General features: G+C 37.7%; 1 protein-coding gene across 1 annotated transcript in view; it reads right to left on the reverse strand.

Annotated features, from left to right (window-relative positions):
• The window catches only part of PHLPP1 (PH domain and leucine rich repeat protein phosphatase 1), a 207,139-nt gene that overhangs the window by 31,161 nt on the left and 154,734 nt on the right, over positions 1-21,244 (reverse strand). Inside the window, exons 7-11 of the mRNA XM_065889414.1 lie at positions 18,486-18,688; positions 17,131-17,191; positions 14,478-14,573; positions 10,128-10,283; positions 137-337 (exon numbers count right to left, since the gene is read on the reverse strand). Coding sequence (XP_065745486.1) covers positions 137-337; positions 10,128-10,283; positions 14,478-14,573; positions 17,131-17,191; positions 18,486-18,688 — 717 coding nt within the window. The remainder of the gene's footprint in view (positions 1-136; positions 338-10,127; positions 10,284-14,477; positions 14,574-17,130; positions 17,192-18,485; positions 18,689-21,244) is intronic.

Consider the following 21,244-nt stretch of genomic DNA (forward strand, 5'->3'; position numbering starts at 1 on the left):
AAGACACTGTGAATAAGAATCAGGAGGAACAAGCTTTACATTATCTGGGAAATAAACATGTTAGTTTTTGCCTTTCCATCTATGAATCCATTTTCAGAAATGCAATGAAGGACGTCACTCTGTAATCTTCTTTTACCTTGCTGGAAAACTCTGAAGTCGGTTATAGGCCATGTGAAGAATCTTCAGATGGGGGTGTCCTGTTAACAAGGGTACACATTTATCTGTGAGGTTGTTATTCGTCAAATACAACTCCTGTAAGACGCTGTTTGTCTCTTCAGAAAGTGTGGCTGGAGGAAGGGTTTCCAGTTTGTTTGCAGATGCATTCAGGAATCTCAGGCTACAATGACAAAAATGCAACAGAATCCCACTGATAAGCCACAGGTCTAGTCCAGAATCTTCAACAAACCTAGAATTTTTCTGATTGATAACTGGCATATTAGAAACTGGGTTTAGAAACATGAATCTAAAGGTAGGTCTTGGCATGGAAGCAACCTAAATGTCCATCGACAGAGCAATGGATAAAGAAGATGTGGTACATATATATACAATGGAATATTACCTAGCCATAAAAAAGAATCAAATAATGCCATTTGCAGGAACATGGATGGACCTAGAGATTGTCATACTGAGTGAAGTAAGTCAGACAGAGAAAGAGAAATATCGTATGATATCACTTATATGTGGAATCTAAAAAGAAATGATACAAATGAACGTATTTACAAAATAGAAACGGACTCACAGACTTAGAGAATGAACTTATGGTTAGTGGGAGGAAGGGTGGAGGGAAGGGATAGTCAGGGAGTTTGGGATTGACATGTACACACTGCTGTATTTAAAAAGGATAACCAACAAGGACCTACTATATAGCACAGGGAACTCTGCTCAATGTTATGTGGCAGCCTGGATGGGAGGGGAGTCTGGGGGAGAACAGATACATCTATGTGTAGGGCTGCGTTGCTTTGTGCACCTGAAACTATCACAACATTGTTAATTGGCTACACTCCAATATAAAATAAAAAGTTTAAAACAAAAGAAAGATAGGTCTTGGCTTTGGCAGGCATACAGATACGTGACTCCACTGTCCATAATGAACACAGTAGCTATCTGTATGTGTTAACTACACAGAGAAATCAATTTTTATGGAAGCACAAAGGTGAGAGAAAGTGATTAACTTTATAGCTGGTGGGGAGTCGAAGGGATAGTGATAAGATAAAATTAATATTCTGTCTTAAGAAAGAGAAAAACAATTGCCTATTTTAAAATAAAAGAGCTCTTATAGTAATAAAATAATTAGACATTAGATCACAATACAACTAAATCACATAGTGACTAAGTCCTTTTCAGTATGATGCCCAAACCATATTTTACTGACATATATTCACAACTGCAAGGGATAATTTACTCTGTAGTAAAATAATGTAATACTATGTAGTAGTGAAAATGAAGAACAACTACAGGTATCAATAGGATGAATCTCACAAATATAATATTGAGTAAAAGAAGCCAGATACCAGAGGATACACTGCATGATTCCCTAATTATAGAGTTCAAAATCAGGCAAAACTTATCTGTGGTATTAGAAGTCAGGGAAGGGAAGCAGTGTCTAGGAGACAGCTTCTAATTTTTCCAATATGATAACATTCTGGTTCTTGATCTGAGTGCTGGTCACGTGAGTGTGTTCACTTTGAGAAAATTTATCAAGTGCTACAGTTACGATATGGCCCCTTTTCTGTATCTATATTATACTTCAATAAAATTTACATTAAAACAAGATGGATATGCTACCAGTTATCCAAATGATACAGTGAACAATAGCTAAACTATGAAGAATGTTTTTACACCTGAGATAACTAAAACTGTCAAAAGCTGTATATTGTGAAACACAGATAAATGCAAAATGCAAAGCTGGGGAACTGAAACAGAATCCTTGCTGCGATCAGGTTCCAAATTATTGGAAAGGGAGGGAAGGACAGAGCAGGAACTGTGCACGGCTCACGGGCAGACAACCCTGCTGCTTCACAGTGGATCTCCACCACGTGTGTTCCATAGTGAAGCTGCAGTGACCCGAGCGTGGAGAGCATCCAGCCCACAGGACTCACCTGCCATGGTTGCCAAGGTCAAAGCTGACTTGTCCCCCACCCCTTACCTAGAACTACCCTGTTAATGAACTGCCTTTCTCGTTTCAAAACCACCCAGGTTTGAAATGTTCAGCATTCAATTCAGGACTATTTTACCATATGTTAGTAAAAAAGAATAAAATCTTCCTTAAAAAGGAAGACTCTGGAATACCAGGTACAGTTATTTTTAATCTTGGATAAAAAGAAAGCTTTGTATTCGGGCGTCATCACCAAAACTGTCATCCCAAGCCCTCAGTCCACTAAGTTAATACTCTCCAATCTTGCGACCTCCACACACTTACACACACATGGTCCAACTCCACTACTTATCTAAGGAAAAGCAGCTTCCCCAAAATAGAACATTTTCCATTAAAGAAACATGTATTCCGTTGACATTAAAAAAAAAAAAGGAAGTTAGAAAAAGGCTGTACAAAAAAAAGAAAGGAAAAAGTCTGTACAGACCATAAATAGTCATGGGAAATTATAGTCGTGTGTGCTACAGAGAAGAAAATAAAGGTCATTCATGCAGTTTCTGAAATGGTTCTGACATAGGAAGGAAACCCCTTCCAGCACCATAGTTCTTTAAAGTACTTTTACCAGTCTCATTTGTATCACCTGACTTAAATACCCTGTTAAGATTCCTTCAGTGTAGAATTAGAAAAAATTAAAATGCATTGCCCTAAAACAACTTGCAATGGGGTTGGCTGGGAAACTCTGACAATCTCATTAAAATACAATTCTCTAGGAAATATGTAGTTATAGATACATGAAAAGAAAAGAAAGAAATTAACTCATGAATATTTGCATATTTTTAGGCCAGAAAAAGAGGGAAAGTTGCTTTGAAAGGAAAAAAGACTGACTAGTGAATGCTCACCTAGAAAACTGCAAAAGGGACTTTAAAAACTCCTTACAACATCTGATGAAGGGAAGAGAGGGATTTCCAAAAAGACTTGTCCTCTCATCTTGTTGAAATTTGCCTGTATTGAAGTTTATACTCTTTATGGGAAACGGCGCGGGGGGGGGGGGGGGGGGGGGGGGTGGGAATCCTGCACCCTCCACTCCAGGAAATGAAACTAAGTTGAAACTACATGGGCTGGTTCCAAAGGATTTAGTTTGAATTGAATAAAGCCTGATTGAATCATCGTGTTAGCTAACAGTCAAAGAGCAAACAATTGGGCTAAAAACATTTTTGATTATAATAGTCTCCGGGAAATTAAATTCAATACCAATCCTTTTAAAAATAAAATACCTGTCCCACAGCCTCACGTTTCAGCAGGAGGCAAATTAAGTTGGTTTAATCATCTGGGTGTTGTATTTCCATCAGAGTGAGCAACTACTTTAATTTTGTAAAATTTCTCCAGTATGGGTAACGGCTTTACTCAATAAATATGGTGTATAACCCCACCCCCTGCTTTCAAAGCCTCCCCAAAACTAAATTCCTAAAGCACTGAGTTTGGTCTCAACTCAGTATGATGTGAGAGAACTTCCTCAAGCTTTTCCCTTATAGGTTTTTGTAATAACTCTATAAAAGACTTGTTTAATGTGCCATGAGAGTTTCATCCATAGAACCCTCTTCACTATGCAACCCTCTTATAATTATTAGAGAAGAGCAGTAACATATCACTTTTTCTCATTTGTAAAGTGCTCTCTAGAGACCACAGCTCTTTCCTATTTCCTGTTTCACTTGATTCTCCCAACATCCCAGAGATGCCCCCCTTAATATTTCACAGAAGACAAACTGAAGCTGAGAAAAGTCAAATTACCTGGCTGCTGTTAAATAGTAATTAGTGTCAGAGCCAGAAATAAACCCAGATCTCACCAATCTTAGAGTCCACTATTTCCTAACAAAATTCAACTGGTAAAAACAGTAATAATAAAACTTTCCTGAGGACATTTTCATAGGCCTTCTCCAAAAAAGCTGGAGGCCAAGCAGGGCACCTGCTGGGTAGTGTGAAGACCACATGTGCACAGCGCTTCAAACTCCATTCCTAAAATAACTTAATAAATAGCACAGTACTCAAAAACTTTTCTTAGCAGGAAGTGCAAACCTTGTAGAGAAAAGACTCACATACAACTCCTGCCCTGAAGCAGTTGGAAAGTTGCCCATGACAGCAGTGAGACAAATCCACTCCTTGCTTCTTGAGCAATTACTCTTCTTCCCTGGCACATTCTGTTCCGGTCTGTTCTAGCTCATCTAGGTTTTTTTGTTTTGTTTTCATTTTTCAGTAATTCCCAGCACACCCTTAACTTTTACAGCCAAATTCTGTCCTGAAACAAAGCACAGGATTTGGTACCACAACAGGTCTACCTATTTGCAGGCGTACCAGGCATTCTGCATTCAAATGATTTTTCTGCACATCAGTACTGGGACTTGTAAGTCTATTGAAAATGCAAAAGGTTAAGACCCTAAGCACAGCAAAATTCTTTGACTTTTGTACAACTCCCTGATTTCTGGCCCCCAAAATCTTCCAGAGGTGCCAAACAAAATGCTCTAAGTTCCTTATCATTTGTCCATACAACACAACGCTTTTGACAATTTCATCTACTGATATCTTCAGAAGACTGATAGCTCTTAAAGCAGGGGCTTTCAAACTTTTCATTAATGGCAACCAAGAGTACAAAATACATTTTACAGGACCACCCAGTACAGATGCGACATATACATGTGTAAATGAAACAAAAGTTTCTTGAAACAATACTTAACCTTATTCTATCTTACACTGGTATTTTCTATGCCATTTTTTTAAGCGCTGGTAGAAACCCCCTAAATTACTGCACCTCACTTATCAGTTTGAAAAAAGGACGCCTATTATTCATTGTCTAGCAACATCACCTAATAGTGAGGATTGCGTGTGAAGAGAAAGTGCGTACGTATAGCCTAACAGAACTCACACACTATTATTTTGAAAATTATTCTGAAAATCTGCCTGGCTTGGGCAGTAAAGATCATAAGCCTACAGAGCAAAGGAAGAAAGGTTACACAGATGTATGAACTGTTGAACAAGAACTCGAAAAGAATTAATTTTAAAAATTAAGTATAATTAATTAAGAATTAGTTAACTGATGTAGCACTATAAATTAATCTAGAGATATCCTAATTTCATCAATTATACCACTGATGTTCTCTATCTGGTCCAGAATCCAATTTAGGATCGCACATTCCATTTCCTTATCATGCCTCATTTGTCTCCTCTAATCAGTCTTAATTTAGATTTGTTTGATGTTTTATCATCGTTAGAATTTAGAATAATGGGATGCATTTCTGGCAAAAACACATAGAAGTGATGTTGTGCCTTTGTTCCTGAAGGTATGTGATTCTCAACTTCAGCTCCCAGATATTCTTATTAAGTAGGTCAGCGTAAGTCTTCAAAAATCTATAGAATTAAGAATTCTGATGACTGGCCAAGTTGAGTCAGTAGAACTGAGATAAGGGCCAGAAATCTGCATGTTTAGTAAGTAATCTAGGGGATTCTGAACACACTCTGAGAAACACTATTTTATTTCACTACGGCTCTCAAAACATCAGAACTTCCCAAGATAGCTCTCTCTCCTTAGGAAAAATAGTGTAGGCATAACTTAGCTCTTCAAAATGCCAGAAATATCTATCTTTGCCAAAAGCCACCAGTTGTCATGGTTAATCGATCACGCTCTCCCAAATTTTCTATTCCCTTTTAGTCCCCTTGATATTTACACATATTCTGTCTGAGTCACTAAAACTTATGGTCTGTAATGTGACTAATACTCCGGGGATATTTTAATAATTACCATGTACTTCATTTGCACATACACTCTCCCCATTCCCATCCCCTGAAAATACCTTGTTCTGTTCCAACCAAGGATAAAAACAGACCCTAATCCCCACCCACAATAGGAATCTATAACTCTCCTTTGAAGGGCCCATTGTGACTGACCTCATCAGGAGCAGCTCTCTGGCCATGATGTGAGAGTGCATATGTGAAATGGACAGGGAACCAGCCATTGCCGAGATTTCAGAAAGGACAGAAGGATGGCAGTACCTCATCCATCCAACTTGGTGACCCACGGGGAATATCTACTCCCACTCTTGCCCATCTGTTGATGAAAACTGATTATCTGAAACTCTTTTGGGGGTTTCCATCAAGAAAATTCTCAACTCTAAGCAAAAAGGGATAAGATGAGAGATCTAGGCCGGTAAGATCCAGATTAGAATACTTGCCAGTTCCCCTCACAGAACCAAATCCTGTCCTGACCACAAGATACAAAATCACAGTCAACTTCTCAGCAAATATGGTCTAACATATTTTACATCTGTCTATAGTTTTTGAGCTGCCAGTCAAAAGAAATAAAACTCAAAGAAGAATATGGAGGGTAAACTCATAAACTTAAATTGTTGATTCAGGTCATAAGAATTTTAATAAAATCGGTCTGAAGTTTTCAGAGGAAGATAAAGATATCACTAAAAGTCATCTAATTTAAAGTAGATTCCCCTCTCTTATCTGGTTACCTGCTACCAGGTAAAGCAGATTAAAATACACCATTCTAAAGCTGTAATATCTCAGAGACAATATTATATAATCAAAACCATGACACTGTGTTTTAGCAGAAAGATTCAGAGCTAAAGAAATCTCCTTAGAAAGAGAGTTTAAGTTCAGCCTTTTGCTGTGTCCAATAAAACATGTTTTTCTGACAGTTCTCATGAAGCTTCCAAGCACAAGTTCTACTGAGAGAACAAACAAAACCATTTTTAACTTATGAAGACTTGTATTCAAGCTTTTTCCTCAGTTATATAACCAAACACAGAACTGGTAACAATAATTTATTACCACAAAAAAAAAAAAGAAAAAAGAAAAAGTGAGCATCTGTATATTTTTTAAGATTTGTATTATGGAGCAAACTGAATGGAAGGAGAATTGAAGCAGTTTCATTACTGCCTGGGGCTATCTACCAAACACAAAGCCCTGTATTATACAACAAAGTGCTGTTCTTCATACCAGGAGCCTAAATTAAAACCAATCCTATCATTTTCCTTCTCCTTTACCCTATCAACCCCACCTTTTATTACAGTTTATTGTGCAGTTATTTTAAGCTCAGCATTAGGTTGTAAGCTCCTTGAGGGTAATACCGATGTTAGTCATTTTTCAGTCCCCTGCAGTACCCAGCACAGTGACTTAAACTTACAAGGTCAGTAAGACACTGGCCATCCTGAACCATGTAAATGAAAACAAATCACAACTGAAACCACCTGCAAAGAGCTTGTGAAGATTCTTTCCTAAAAAACCCTCTTTTAATACTAAAAAGCCCTCTTTTAATATTTTAAGCTTCATGTTTTCTAGGTTGACCTGCTCCCACAATAGTCAGTAGTAGTTTATTCCTTCCCCTCAAGCTAATCAAACCAAATATACAGTAGCTCTACATTTTCCTGAATGTAAATTATGCCTCGATTAAAATTTTTTTTTTAATTTAGATAGAGAAAACCTCAGTTATTCAGGTTTTGGAAAGGGGATAAATAGAAAAAGTATTATCCCTTTAAGAAGCAGTAAATAGTTTGGTAAAGCATAGGGAATAGAGTCAATATTTTTATCATAACTCTGTATGATGTATAATCTACAGAAATAGCAAATCACTATGCTGTCTACCTTAAATTAATATAATATTGTAAAAGTCAACTACATTTCAATTTTAAAAAGTTCTATCTTTCTTGTCTTCCAATAAATGAAATAATACAAGAATGTTGTTCAAAAAAGATCTCACTGACTTTACCCCACCCTCTTTATGACCCTATCTGCCTGAGAGAACCAAACCTCTTAACCTTTCTGACTCAGAGTCATGACAAGGTCAGTTGCTACACGAGGCTGGAGATGGCGTTATTGCATTGCTTGGAAAACAAAGGCACTGGAATATGCCTTCTTGGAAAAGTTTCTTACTTCTGCCTCTTTTGGTCATTTGCTTTTCTCTCATAAAATAAAAGCAGGATGCTTGCTCTAATTCACTCAGCCCCTTACTCCAGCACTCCCTGTGCTGGAAGGGCATCTGGCACAGCCTGCCCTCCTCCCAAGAGCTACAGAGGCTGCCTACTTCCCCCGCACCAGCCCCTACTTTCCAAAATGCAGCTGGCTCTGGATAGGCCCATTTATTCAGACTAGGGTATTTCTGCCTAAATGCCTTTAGCTTACACTGTGGGCTCAGCTTATTCTGCTCTCCTTGATAGCAATGTTCCCTTTCAGTGGCTCAATTCAGGTCCTAAATTTTCCATACTGCATGACCAGAAATATTCTAGTTCATACAATCACCCCTTTTCCAACATACAGATTCCATTTGGGACTGTACAGAATAGACAACAAGGGAAAACCTGCGCAGCCACAAAGTCAACAGTCCATGCAGCGGTTCTCGACCCTGGGAGTCAGCAGAATTGCCTGTGGAACAATCTAAGTTAAAGCTGCCCCCTCACAACTGCTCATCTGAACATGAACACACAGTCTCCTGGACCACACTGTGAGCGACCTCAGGCACACATTGTCAGATCTGGCTGGCACCAGGGAGACTCAATGACTGCTTAGGGACGCCTCTAGAGAATGAAAAACATATTCAAGTGCCCCTTTGAAATAAAATTCTCAGAAATGAGTAAAGAATGATTATTATCTATTAGAGAGTTCCAGCACTATTTACCTACTCTACTAGCCATGATCTTATAAGACTCAGATTCAAAAATGGTTTTATCTCACTCAAAGACTCCTAAAACCTGAATCTGTCTCCCTTTTGGTTTCTACTGATTCAGTGTAGATCCCCCAGGAGAACAAGTGGATTCTCATTATAAAACTGCACCCAAATTTTCCCTAACTTAGCCTTATGAAAGAAAACACAAGGCTACAACATGACATAGAATTCTCCCGCAGGGGAAGAAACCAAATCCTATAGTATTCATAACAATAAGAAACAGGTCTAGAGCTACCCACAGGCTGTACATTGTCCTTTGATATGAATGCAAAAGCAAGAACAATTCTTTAAATTATCTTGAAATATTGTTCTTTTTGTCAGGGGAATGACTTAGCACCAGTCAATTACAATGTAACAATCCCATTTCCCCACAATTCCATTATTTCTCAATAATTATACCAGTAGGAATTCATTGTAACTTACATTAAGTACAGAGAATAAATTTTTTTTTTAAAATGAGGAAAACAAAGGAAAAGGAAAGGAATGCTGGACATGTTCTCTGTCTTGATCTGGGCGATGGTTATGGGGTATATATGTATGTAGAAGTTCACTGAGCAGTATGCTCAAAGTTGTACACTTTTTGACTGTAAGTTACATCTTGATAAAAAGATTTTTTTGAAAAAGGAAAAGGAGAGAAAGAAAAAAATGCAAATCCAAGATCAAGGGTAGTATTTAAAAGTCCTTAAATTTTTTACCTTTCATTAAACAAATATTTATTGAACACCTTAGAAAGGAACCCTCCTATACTGTGGATGGGAACAATTTCTTTAAATACTTAGTAAGCAAGTTATTTAGAAAAATTCTCTTCGTTCAAAAAGAAAATAGTTTAAATGCAAGGGTAAACCTGTGGTAAAGATAAGACAATTGGTAAAAAAAAAAAAAAAAAAAAGTAAAACTCTAGAAAAATCTATCTCTGTCACCCAAAGTCATAAATATGTGAAAGCAAGAACAGAGAATCCTAAGGTAATTACACTAAGCCTAGAGCGGGCTGTACAAGTTTTGACCAGACGGCAAACGTCCCACCCTTGTTTTTATACCGACACCTCCACAGCTCACGCTTACGCACAACTCAACCCACTTAAGGAATCAAAATTAAAGAAGCAGAGAAATTAAGAAAGACTCTCTAGGATATTCCTGCCTCTATTTCCTACAAAATGGTGACAGAAGTGGCTGGCAATACCATTTTCTTCATAAATGTAAGACAGAGAGACAGTCACAAAGTCCACTTTAAATGGTCTGAGATCACCTAAGAAAAGAATGCTAATTAGGGGGCATCTTACAAGGCAACGAACAACCAAAACAAACCAGCAGCTTTACCTGTCGGCCTTCATCAGAAGGTTGGGTGGCAGCTCCAGGAGCTGGTTGTGTTGCACATCCAAGACCTCCACTGAGGTTCTTTCTAGCCTTTCGGGAAGCCTTGTCAGCTGGTTGTGTCCCGCCAGTAGTTTCCGGAGACTACTATTACAAAATAAGCTGTGCAAACAAGGACAAAGACAGAAGGAAACTTACTGAGAGCTCATTTGGGATGAAGTTTTCAAAATGAACAGGAGTAGGAAAAGACTTAAAATCATCTCTCTAAGAAACCTAAATCCATTCAGAGCAAGGGCAAATGTATTGTCACGTAAGCTCAAAGTTGGAGCTGTTCATACTTCAATACTTTCCATACTTAAAAAAAAAAAGAGGGTGGGAAAAACTATGAAAAGGAACATTTAACAAAGCAGCTCTACTTAGTGAAAAAGAAAACGAGTTTCAAAGAAGACACCAAAGGCAGCAGCCTAGTCTTGTTAGACTCACAAGGCAAACTGTGAAAGGCTGTAGGCTTCCCCAGGCAGGGATTACATCTGGTATCACCCTGGAACGCTGGGGGTTTTACCCACAATAGAATCTGAATAAATACAGTTGAGCAATTTTTACTTACAGGGTCAACATTCAGTAAGGATTCTTTTGTCCAGTTAAACTTTTACCAATGACAACTGAAAAAATGTTACATTTTCCTCAGTTGCATTTCACAATAATTATCTCTCTCTTTCCTCACTTCCCTAAATCTGTATGTTTCTATTTTCTCTTTGGTTTAATCCTAGACCAAAGTAGGATTATATTCTCCCTCCTAAAGAGAATATAACTCACTCAATGCAGTATTTTCTTTTGAGCATCAAACAAGCTATTGGGAAGCTTGACTGTGCTTTTCTTCTATGGGTTATCAAAACTGCAACAAACGATGAATATGTGTTAATCTTATGTAAATCTGCTTTATGATCGCTTAAGACCTCGTAGAGAATAAAGCAGGTCCTGGGTTAAACACAGAAATCTGGGGACTGTGGGAAAATGAGGTTATAATTTGCATCCGGATCGCATTGGAATGAGAACTCATTTACACTGCTGTCAAAGAATGAGGCTTCCTCACCCACCTCCTGTTTCCCACCATTCTGACCTCACTGACATCCAAAGTTCTTAAATCACTCTATATTACAGCTGTAACTTTATTCGCTTTAAGTAACAAAACTAGATTCTTTGTTCACAAAGATGCTAGCAACCTGTCTCAACACTGTGACACCATGGGCCCCCATTAAAGATATACCTGACTTTGCAAGTTTAGATATTAATGTGGCAAGACAATCTGTCCAGGACTGTCATTCAGTCACAGCTATCACAGGGCCCAGTCTCTGTAACGCTCACTTCAACCTAATAATTCAGGATTTGGTCCACCAATTTTACTGTCTTGCTGGGCCTGGTATACAAATTAGAATTCTTAGAAAGTAGAATGGGATTATTTCTCTCTCTCACACACACACACACACACTTCACCCTTACACAGACAGATAACTGAAAGACAGGTCACAAAATCTTTATCTTCATTTTTCCAGATAAGAAAGGAGATTTGATAACTGTAGGATGAGTATAAATGTTAGTAACTGGATTTGTTCAATTCTTTTGGATACTATGAATTAAAATAATTAAAATAGCTTCTTTTCCTTTCAGTACAGCTCCACTGCTAAACATGAATTTCTGTTTTCTCAGACCCTTCACACACATCACCTAGACAAACAAAGCTTGAAGGTTAAACCAACTTCTAACGAATCACTGTCTTGGCCTGGATATTAGATCAATGATAGGGCCGATACAAAGTTTGCAACTAAACAACACCATAAATGAGAAAACATGTATTAAAAACACAGACATACACAAAAACAAACACTGTTTAAATTTTTTGACAAGACAGCATTTGGATTTGCTTTGAATAAGCATTTGTTTAGATCCCAAAAAAGCCTGTACTAATGCAGAGCAAATCAAAGATTAATTAACTCTGGGGAAAACTGGGTAAGATATCAGTTATCTTGTATTTATTTAATTGTTGGTTTATTTATATAATATCTTTGTTGTAGCGTACAGTGACACAGAGGCCTTAGACTCCAACATGCTATATGTGTTAAACTGGGGAGGCCAAAGTAGGGAAGAGAAAAACAGACAGAAAGATAACAGTACAAGATTTTTTTTTTAACAAATTATTTTTCCTCATTAGTAGTAGTAGCCTGTTTTCTTTTTTGCTGTTTGTCTTCTAAAAGGGTCCTTCTCTCTCTCCCCCTCCTTCACACACACACACACACACACACACACACATCTGTCCACGGGGCACATCACCAAAGTCCTTTTGATAATGGTGACGGGCTATACTGGGTCACCTAAATGCTCACTCAACATAAAACTCTAAAGCAAAAAGCATTTTCAAATGGACTGAATTTACAGGTATAACATATGGCTGAGAAACAAAGTAAAATCAACTGAGCTTTCCAGGGACTGAAAATGTAAATCGATTTCTTCCACAAGAGCTAGACTCCAACAAAATGTTGTCCAACAGAAATACCATGCAAGCCACATACGTAATTTAAAACTTTTTAGTAGTCACACTTAAAAAAGTGAAAAGAAACAGGTAAATTAGTTTTTACAGTACACTTTTTATTTGACCCAATATATCCAAAATACTATTTTAACATGTAATTAATATATAATATTATATATTGACATATTTTGCATCCAGTGTATATTTTATACTTCAACACTTCTCAGTTAGGACTAGTCACGTTTTAAGTGCTCAAAAGCCCCTCAGCTAATGGCTACTGGCTGTCATAGTGGACAGCTGAACTCTGACACGTTTATTGGGCTTACTAAGCAGGAGTATTTCATGATCCTTGTCCTTTACAAGAGAATAGAGGAATACATACGATCATAAACCTTTAGAGATCGTGTATCTAAGTTTACTCCAAAATAGTGATATATTTCTACAATTTTTCATTGATATTTTTTACTATATATGGTTAAAAATAGGGCTTCCCTGGTGGCGCAGTGGTTGAGAGTCTGCCTGCCGATGCAGGGGACACGGGTTTGTGCCCCGGTCCGGGAAGATCCCACATGCCGCGGAGCGGCTGGGCCCGTGAGCCATGGCCGCTGAGCCTGCGCGTCCGGAGCCTGTGCTCCGCAACGGGAGAGGCCACAGCACTGAGAGGCCCGCGTACCGCAAAAAAAAAAAAAAAAAAAAAAAAAGATAAATAAATAAACAAATAAACAAACAAACAAACGACTTACTCTGTTCAGTGACTGGCTGAGAATAGTGGAAATACCTAGACCTGAGTCGTGGCAAACACTAGGCACAAGTGGCTATTTAAATTTAAATTAATTAAAATTAAATAAAATTTAATATTCAGTTCCTTGGTCACACTGTCCACATTTCAACAGTCACATGTGGCTAGTGGACATGTGGCTAGTGGACACTGTAGTGAAGAGCACAGACACAGACCATTTCAATCATCACAGAAAGTTCTTCAGGACAGCAGTGGGACAGACTACTCTTCTGGTTATTAATTGCATGGCTAGTCACTAACAGTCCAATAATATTTTATGCCACAGTTAGCCAACCTGAAGATATTTGTCTCGATCTATGGATACCAGATATCATCATGTGGTTGCTTTACAATCTTGCCATTAAAGTGAATATTATGAAATAAAAATAATAACACGTTCAGAGAGAGAAGGAAAGAGAAGTTCTTTGACCTTCTACTCCAAATTTCACACAAGAAAAACAGAATCTAGTCTGCTTTTTCTGATTTAATGATCTAATAATCTTTTTTTTTTTTAGGGTTACATTCAAATAAAACCAAACATTATTTGTGGGTAAGGTAGACATGTAAGACAATGGACAGAAGGCAAAGATTCTGAAAGAATTAAGATTACAGAGGTGAACAAATCATACTGTTTGCTGAGTCTCTGAACATTTCTTTTGGCTTATTTGAAAACTTCCACCAAGCATCAGCTGCCACGTGGCTTGGCGAAGTCTGGCTCGGAGTCAAAGCCTTGGTCTACCCATCACTGCATGATAGAAGATTGTGCCTCGAAGGTACCAAGAGAGGTAAAAATACTAAATAAGGTTTTATTACTGGTTTTTTGGCCACGCGGTGTGGCATGTGGGATCTTAGTTCCCCAACCAGGATTGAGCTCATGCCCCCTGCATTGGGAGTGCAGACTCTTAACCACTGGACCGCCAGGGAAGTCCCTAAATAAGTTTTTGGAGCAGACTCTTTCAGGGGTTCATAATAACAAATTAAACACTGAATCAGCAATTTTTTCCATTGCTCATCTAATTTGAGATTCTCTAACTTAATCTGTAATACTCACCGTGCAGGAAGTTCACATATTTGATTATGGCCAATATCCAAAACTTCTAGCTTTCGGCTTTCACACACCCACTCAGGCACATTTTCTAAACGGTTCCTAAATATAAGAATATACAATTCTTTTTGATTGGAATTTGGCTTAAAATATGGTTCAAAAGTCAAAATAATTATATAGCACAATAAAACTTCAAGTGAAATACCCAATTACAGTGAGTATAAATCAAAAGGATATGTGTATTCACTTCAATCTGAGGCAGGATGAGCTGTGGTAAGGAATGAGAAATAAAGAAAGAGTAGCAAAGAACACAGTCATATCATCTGCATCATCTCTAAAGTCTAAAAAAATGTCTGGTTCCCAGAATTACTATCCCAAAATGTCTATAAACCCATGTAAGCTTAGGGAGAAGATGTCTCATACTGGAAAACAAACAAACAAACACATATACACACACTTCCAGTTAAGGTAAATAGTCAAATGGTATAAAATAGTTTTATTTTCCAATTTGCATTTTTACCCTTAACATGAAAATTTTTCCTAATTCCAGAAGGTACCATGAGAGCAGTGCCATAGACAAATGGAAAGAAATGGCAGCAATGACCCTTAAGTTCAGAATTACTTGAAAACATTTACTCAGGCATTAGATAGTAATTATAATTACCAGAAACAAGTAAACTAAACCAATGGTAACTTAAATTGTTAAATGAATTGACCACGTCTTAGATAAATCTACTATATTTGAATGTCTCCTTAGTCACAGATGGATCCTTAGTCACAGTCATAGCTTTTTACCTTCTTTTTAAAATATGTGAAATGACTAGGCACAAAAATCTCACATGGTATGTATGTTATGACTACAATCCTTTAAAAACAGATGAACAAGTCTGTGAAAAGTATGATGCTTGGAACAAGGATTATATTAGAGTAAAAGTTTTTGCTATTGTATCAACTTTTCAACTAAAATATAGAAAAGAAGGCATTATTTTCTGTTTAGTGTTTATATAGGTACACATGGTTCTGGCTTTGAAGCTCTACAGATTGACACAATTAATTACTTTATTGTACAGTAGTTAATCCTTAAAACATCTCAGTAAGATGGGTGAGTGAAAGTACCCTTCAGTATAAGCAACCTCACCATATAGCAATAAAATTCCTCTTAAGTGATAAAATAACCTAGAACTTTGAACTTGAGGAACTCTAAGAACCTAGTAAACACTATAATGAGTAACAGCTCAGTTCCTTTAGAGAACATAAATACACAAGAGAGGGTGAAATACCTAGAGCTATGTGAGGGGAAGCAGAGGTTTTTCTATGAGAATGTCCTACAGTTTGGGAGGTGGATTAGGAAGAGCACATTACAGTAAAGATGCTGGACATACGAGTTAAAAACAAGATGAATAGGGACCAGCATGACATAAGAGTCTCCAATTCAGTCTCACTTAGGGGTTTCAATGGGAACCATTTGCCAATTATATACTATAAATAAAAGAAAAATAGATTCACTCTATGGCCAATTCTCTGGAATAAATCTGTTCAAGATATTTATATGCACCCATGTATGCAAACCCCACGCCTGTACTCTTATTTAAATGCTGAAGATAATAATATTCAAGGCTGACAGAAAAAAAAGAAAGAACTTAGGTAGTGTCTGACTTAAAATTCATTAAACAAAACTGTCTGACATGAATTTAGTAGGAAACGTATGAAGCACTACTCATAAAGGATTTTATAATTATAAATTTCTAATAAAACTAATTGTAATCATTCTCACATCAGCTAAATTCTGACACATTCTGACATAATTATGATTGAGAATATTATTAAAATATCTAGGTTTGTACGCTTTCATGACTAAAGGCAAATTCTACACCTGACAAATCACATATCAGTTGTATCAGATTTTACACACTGACATGAGTTAACAGTTGTCACGTTGACAGGGTCACATGCTCCCACGTACTGTGGTCATTCAGAAGTCTTGGTTGTTACCTTTGGAATTAAGTTAAAAGTGAGTTTCAATTTAGTGTGTTGAGATTATGAAAGTCTAATTTGTGCAAATACATGCTTTGGGCCTTCAGGAAAAAGTCTACTACAATATTTGTGGGAACCAGAGTACACATGACACACTGTAGTAGTGAATTTGTATAAAAGGTGTTCACAAATGAGCTGAGAAAAGTGAGCAGGCTGTATGGAAGTCTTACTCTGGCAGTCTCAGCCAGCACTTTTTAAGAGTTCTTAGTAAGGAGATGTATGTACAAAACGGAGGCAAAAAATCAAAGAGCTATATAGCACAACATATATTTTTAATGAAATTAACAACATTTCAGAGAAAGACATGAAGATATGGTTAATATAATTAAAGAAGTACTGGACCTTCCAGCCATACAACCCTCAACTGACTAATCTTTCAAGCATAAACCTGGCATTCAAACCGGTGCCCACATCGACATCTTGATTCTTCTGGTGTAAACTATAGTATACAAATGAAGTACATATTTTAACTGACAGCTAGTTGCATGCATTTTTCAGAGGATAAGTATTCAACACTAGTGAATACCTTCAAGATATAGGAAAAGTTCTTATGCCGAAGTTGAGACAGAATCATGTGAATAATTTTCAAGCAGACCCCAGAGTGCTCTAGGACTTGCCTTCTTACCTTGAAACATCCATGTAGGACAGATAATTCGGAACTGGGTAAACGTCAAGTTGGACAAGTTCTAGGAAGCAGAAAACAAAAACATTACCATTCAAGTGACACAGAGACTCTTTTTATATGTAGAATATCATTCCTGTGCTTTATTCTCCATGGTTTATTTAGGTTAGGAAATACAATACATCCATTTGTTTAACTTTGAAACTACAGGGAAGTACAAAGAACTAATTTAATCACGAGATCTCATTCAGAGACTGAAATAAATCACTCATTCTACTTTCCTACGTCTTTCTTATCCACTTACTGTGGCACTCCTCTCGTTATGCATGCTAAATTTTATCTGGAAGATTAACTGTATGAATACCATTTTTTTAAACCATTCAGCTGGACAAATATTTGTTCAGCACGTAGTAGTAAATACTTGTTTCCATTCAGTTGTCTGATGGGAGGGAATGGAAATCTTCACTTCAGCAAACATATGCCCATATGACCTTTTCTGTTTTAGAACTGCCATGATTTCCAAATTCTAAGGAGGAGACCTTATTAAATGAGTAAGACTCTTGCTTTGTGGTATCCCTGTGGGTATGTAATTTGGGTGTCTCTTAAGGTGAGCTCCTTGGTTGGTGGAGCAGGAAATCTGAGACCCTGAATGGAGTCGTAACAGACCTCCCTTTCACTTTCATTCTCCAGATTTACTATCTTAACAAGGGAGCCCAATCACCCACCACCTTCCCCCGTCTGCCCTTCAAGGAGAAGAGCCAAATCACAAGTGGGAGTAACCTATCTAAATATCACAATATGAGAAAAACAAATTAGGAACTTTAAAATCTTCCTTTCTGATTCCTTTAAATACCAAACCAGGATTCTTCTTTTATGATTTTTATCTTAGCAAAATTGGAAAAACTTATTTTCCTAAATGAGGAAAGAAAAATCAAAGTGAGGCAGAGAAGATGGCACTGAGTAAATTCTTGGAACCAAAAGAGAAACTCTGGGGACTTCCCTGGTGGCGCAGTGGTTAAGAATCCGTCTGCCAATGCAGGGGACACGGGTTCGAGCCCTGGTCCGGGAAGACCCCACATGCCGTGTAGCAACTAGGCCCGTGAGCCACAACTACTGAGCCTGCGCTCTAGAGCCCGCAAGCCACAACTACTGAGCCCGCACGCCTAGAGCCCGTGCTCCGCAACAAGAGAAGCCACTGCAGTGAGAAGCCCGCACACCGCAACAAAGAGCAGTCCCTGCTCGCCGCAACTAGAGAGAGCCTGCACGCAGCAATGAAGACCCAACGCAGCCAAAAATAAATAAATAAAATAAATAAATAAATAAAAAAGAGAAAGTCTGATGTGGTCTTTGTTACATACCATTAGAAGAGGTATACAGTGCTTTTAGGAAATAGCCACAGATGTTTAATGTCACCAGTTGATTCCTTTCACAGTGTAAAACTTCAATGTTGTTGAAAACCATAGCATCTAGATCACGAAGCTTATTGTCGCGCAGATCAAGCTGAGTGACGTGAGGGAGAAAGTCCACTTCATCTGCTATTAGCTTCCTAATTAGGTTCAGTCTTGAGAGGAAAAGGACATAAATAGACACTATAATTAACTGCAATGTTATAAATAAACAGCCACACCCTCATATGGTGACTAACAAGAAGGACTCAAGTCTCACTCTGTCACAGTCCTCCATGATTTCTTTAATCTCAGTATCTGGCTTTCCTTAACTAGCCAGATTCTCTGGCTATTTCTAGCTACAATTCCATGAGGTCTTAACCTTGACAATATAATCTGAAACACAATTTAGATCATTATGGCTGGAAGAGAAATATGCATATTAATTTTACCTTAGTTAATTTAAACGGAGAAAAAAATCATTTGAATGTTTATTTCCAAAGAATCTGGTTGAAAGAACACGAGTAACAAAACCCAGAATAACCCATTAAGCACATTACAACTACATGGATATTTAAGGAAAGAGAGAGGATGAGTAAGCAGGTAGATGAGCGGCGCCATAAAGGACAGAATTAATCGGTGAACTTGGAAAAAAATAATGAATGGGAGCCAAATATACACCAGAGACAGGTATGCAAATATATCTGAATTTTCAGTTGGTTCTGGACCAAAGATTAATTACCAAAACTATCTCCAATTTTAAAATACTACTTGAAAGAGCAAAGTGCAGAAAATACTGAAAGTTGACATGTAGGATTCACTGAGAAGTCATAAAACAAAGGACAATAATGGGGATCAACAAGTTTAGGGCACAGGGAAAAACTGGCAGAGCCTCAGTCATAAGAAGTAGTTGGCTAATAGACTAAAGTTGCCATGAATGAGCTGCCAAGAAGATACGTAAGTAGTAATGGGGACTAGCAATCAATATAACAAAAACACATCTAGCTTCAAAGTGGAGAAAAACAGATGAAAATCTCAATTCCTAGCTTGCTAGGCTACGCCCAACTCCTTTACAAACCAACAAGAGAACCTCCTGCTTCTCATTACAAAGCCAACAGAGCGCTGATATCACACACTTCTCATTACAAAGCCAACAGAGCGCTGATATCACGCACTTGGTTAGAAGAGTATTAATACAAAGGCAGGAGCTTAGAAACAAGGCAAGTCTTCTCTGCAGTGATTTTCTGCCCTTTGAGAAAATAAAATAAAATGAGGGTAACTAAAATTTTAATAGCAATATCATAAAGCCAGTGAAACACAAGGATGAGTGACAAGACAGCAAAGAGCTAGGACTTGTCAACCTGCAAGAAGAGCATACTGCCTCTTCAAATGTCCCCAAGATGATTCTTTTTTTTTTTGCTCCTTTTCTTTTCTATTCCAGGTTATAAGATTAAAAAACTGGCCTCAACCCAGCAATTTGCCTATCTCCAAATGCTCACTAGATTACTAGAATATGTACACAGAATAAAAAGGAAAAAAAAACCCAAATCTAATTTTGGATATAAGAGACTGCAGGAATTGAAAAAATGTCCCAGGTTCTCCCTAATCTACACTTTAAATTACCTTCACTATCATCTCCTCGCTGCCCCCCACACTGTATTAACATTAACGTAATTAAAGGGCTGGTTTAATGAGGAGACAAAAGAAAATCTATAAACAGGGAGGTTAGTCCCACTATTCACTTTAAATTGCCAAGTCTTATCAGGATGCAAATATCGAAAGTTTTCAGGCTCACACAATAATACAACTACTTAGGGTGACCTTTCAAAGAGGCAAAATGTGGTAAAAATTTTCTTCCAATAATCTCCTCAGTTAACACAGGCATTTTATTTATTTCATCGGTACTAAATGAGCATTTACTATGTGTTGATCGGCAGTATGAAAATGTTCTAGCTCCAGTTTGCTGCTCAACACTTTGCATATGTGACCTTGAGCAAGTCACCAAAGTCTCCGTTAAGTCTAATTCTAACCCGTAAAATGGGGATGACACCTTCCTTGTCCTACAAGGCAGTTGAGAAAATTAAATGAACGTATGTGCTGGTGCTTTGCGAACAAGGAAAAGCCATGGTGATGATGATGGTGACGATAACCTATGGCTTTGTGTCAATAAGAGATGAATAAAGTAAGGTGCTTGTCAACAGATTTAGTAATTTAGTGAGGAACCAGATATGCTTTAAAATACGAAGTATAAAGATACAAGTATGTGATAAATGTCATAAATGACGTAAAATACAGAGAATGGTCAAAAAAGATGCTATGCAAGAGGAGCCATCTCATCTGAATCCCAAGGGCAGGAGGAATTCAACAGATGCAAATGGGAGAAGAAAGGCGTCCATGAGGAGTTGCTGAATGGCCTTCAGACTGAAGAGAAGAGCACAAGGTGAGTTTCATGCATGGGTGTAGGGGTCCCTCAGGAGTGCAGGCTATGTGAGAGGAGTGAGAATATGGCTACAAAGGTGGGTTAGTCAATTAATATTTATCAAGTACTGTGCCTACTAAGCGCTAACACTGGGAACTCAAGGATACACAAATAAGATCAGTGCTTCTCAAGTTATCTCGGACCTATTTTCTTTTCTTTAAAAAAAAAAAATTATTTATTTATTTATTTATGGCTGTGTTGGGTCTTCGTTTCTGTGCGAGGGCTTTCTCTAGTTGCGGCAAGTGGGGGCCAG

This window comes from Phocoena phocoena, chromosome 13, assembly GCF_963924675.1.
Source record: "Phocoena phocoena chromosome 13, mPhoPho1.1, whole genome shotgun sequence".
Taxonomy (NCBI): Eukaryota; Metazoa; Chordata; class Mammalia; order Artiodactyla; family Phocoenidae; genus Phocoena; species Phocoena phocoena.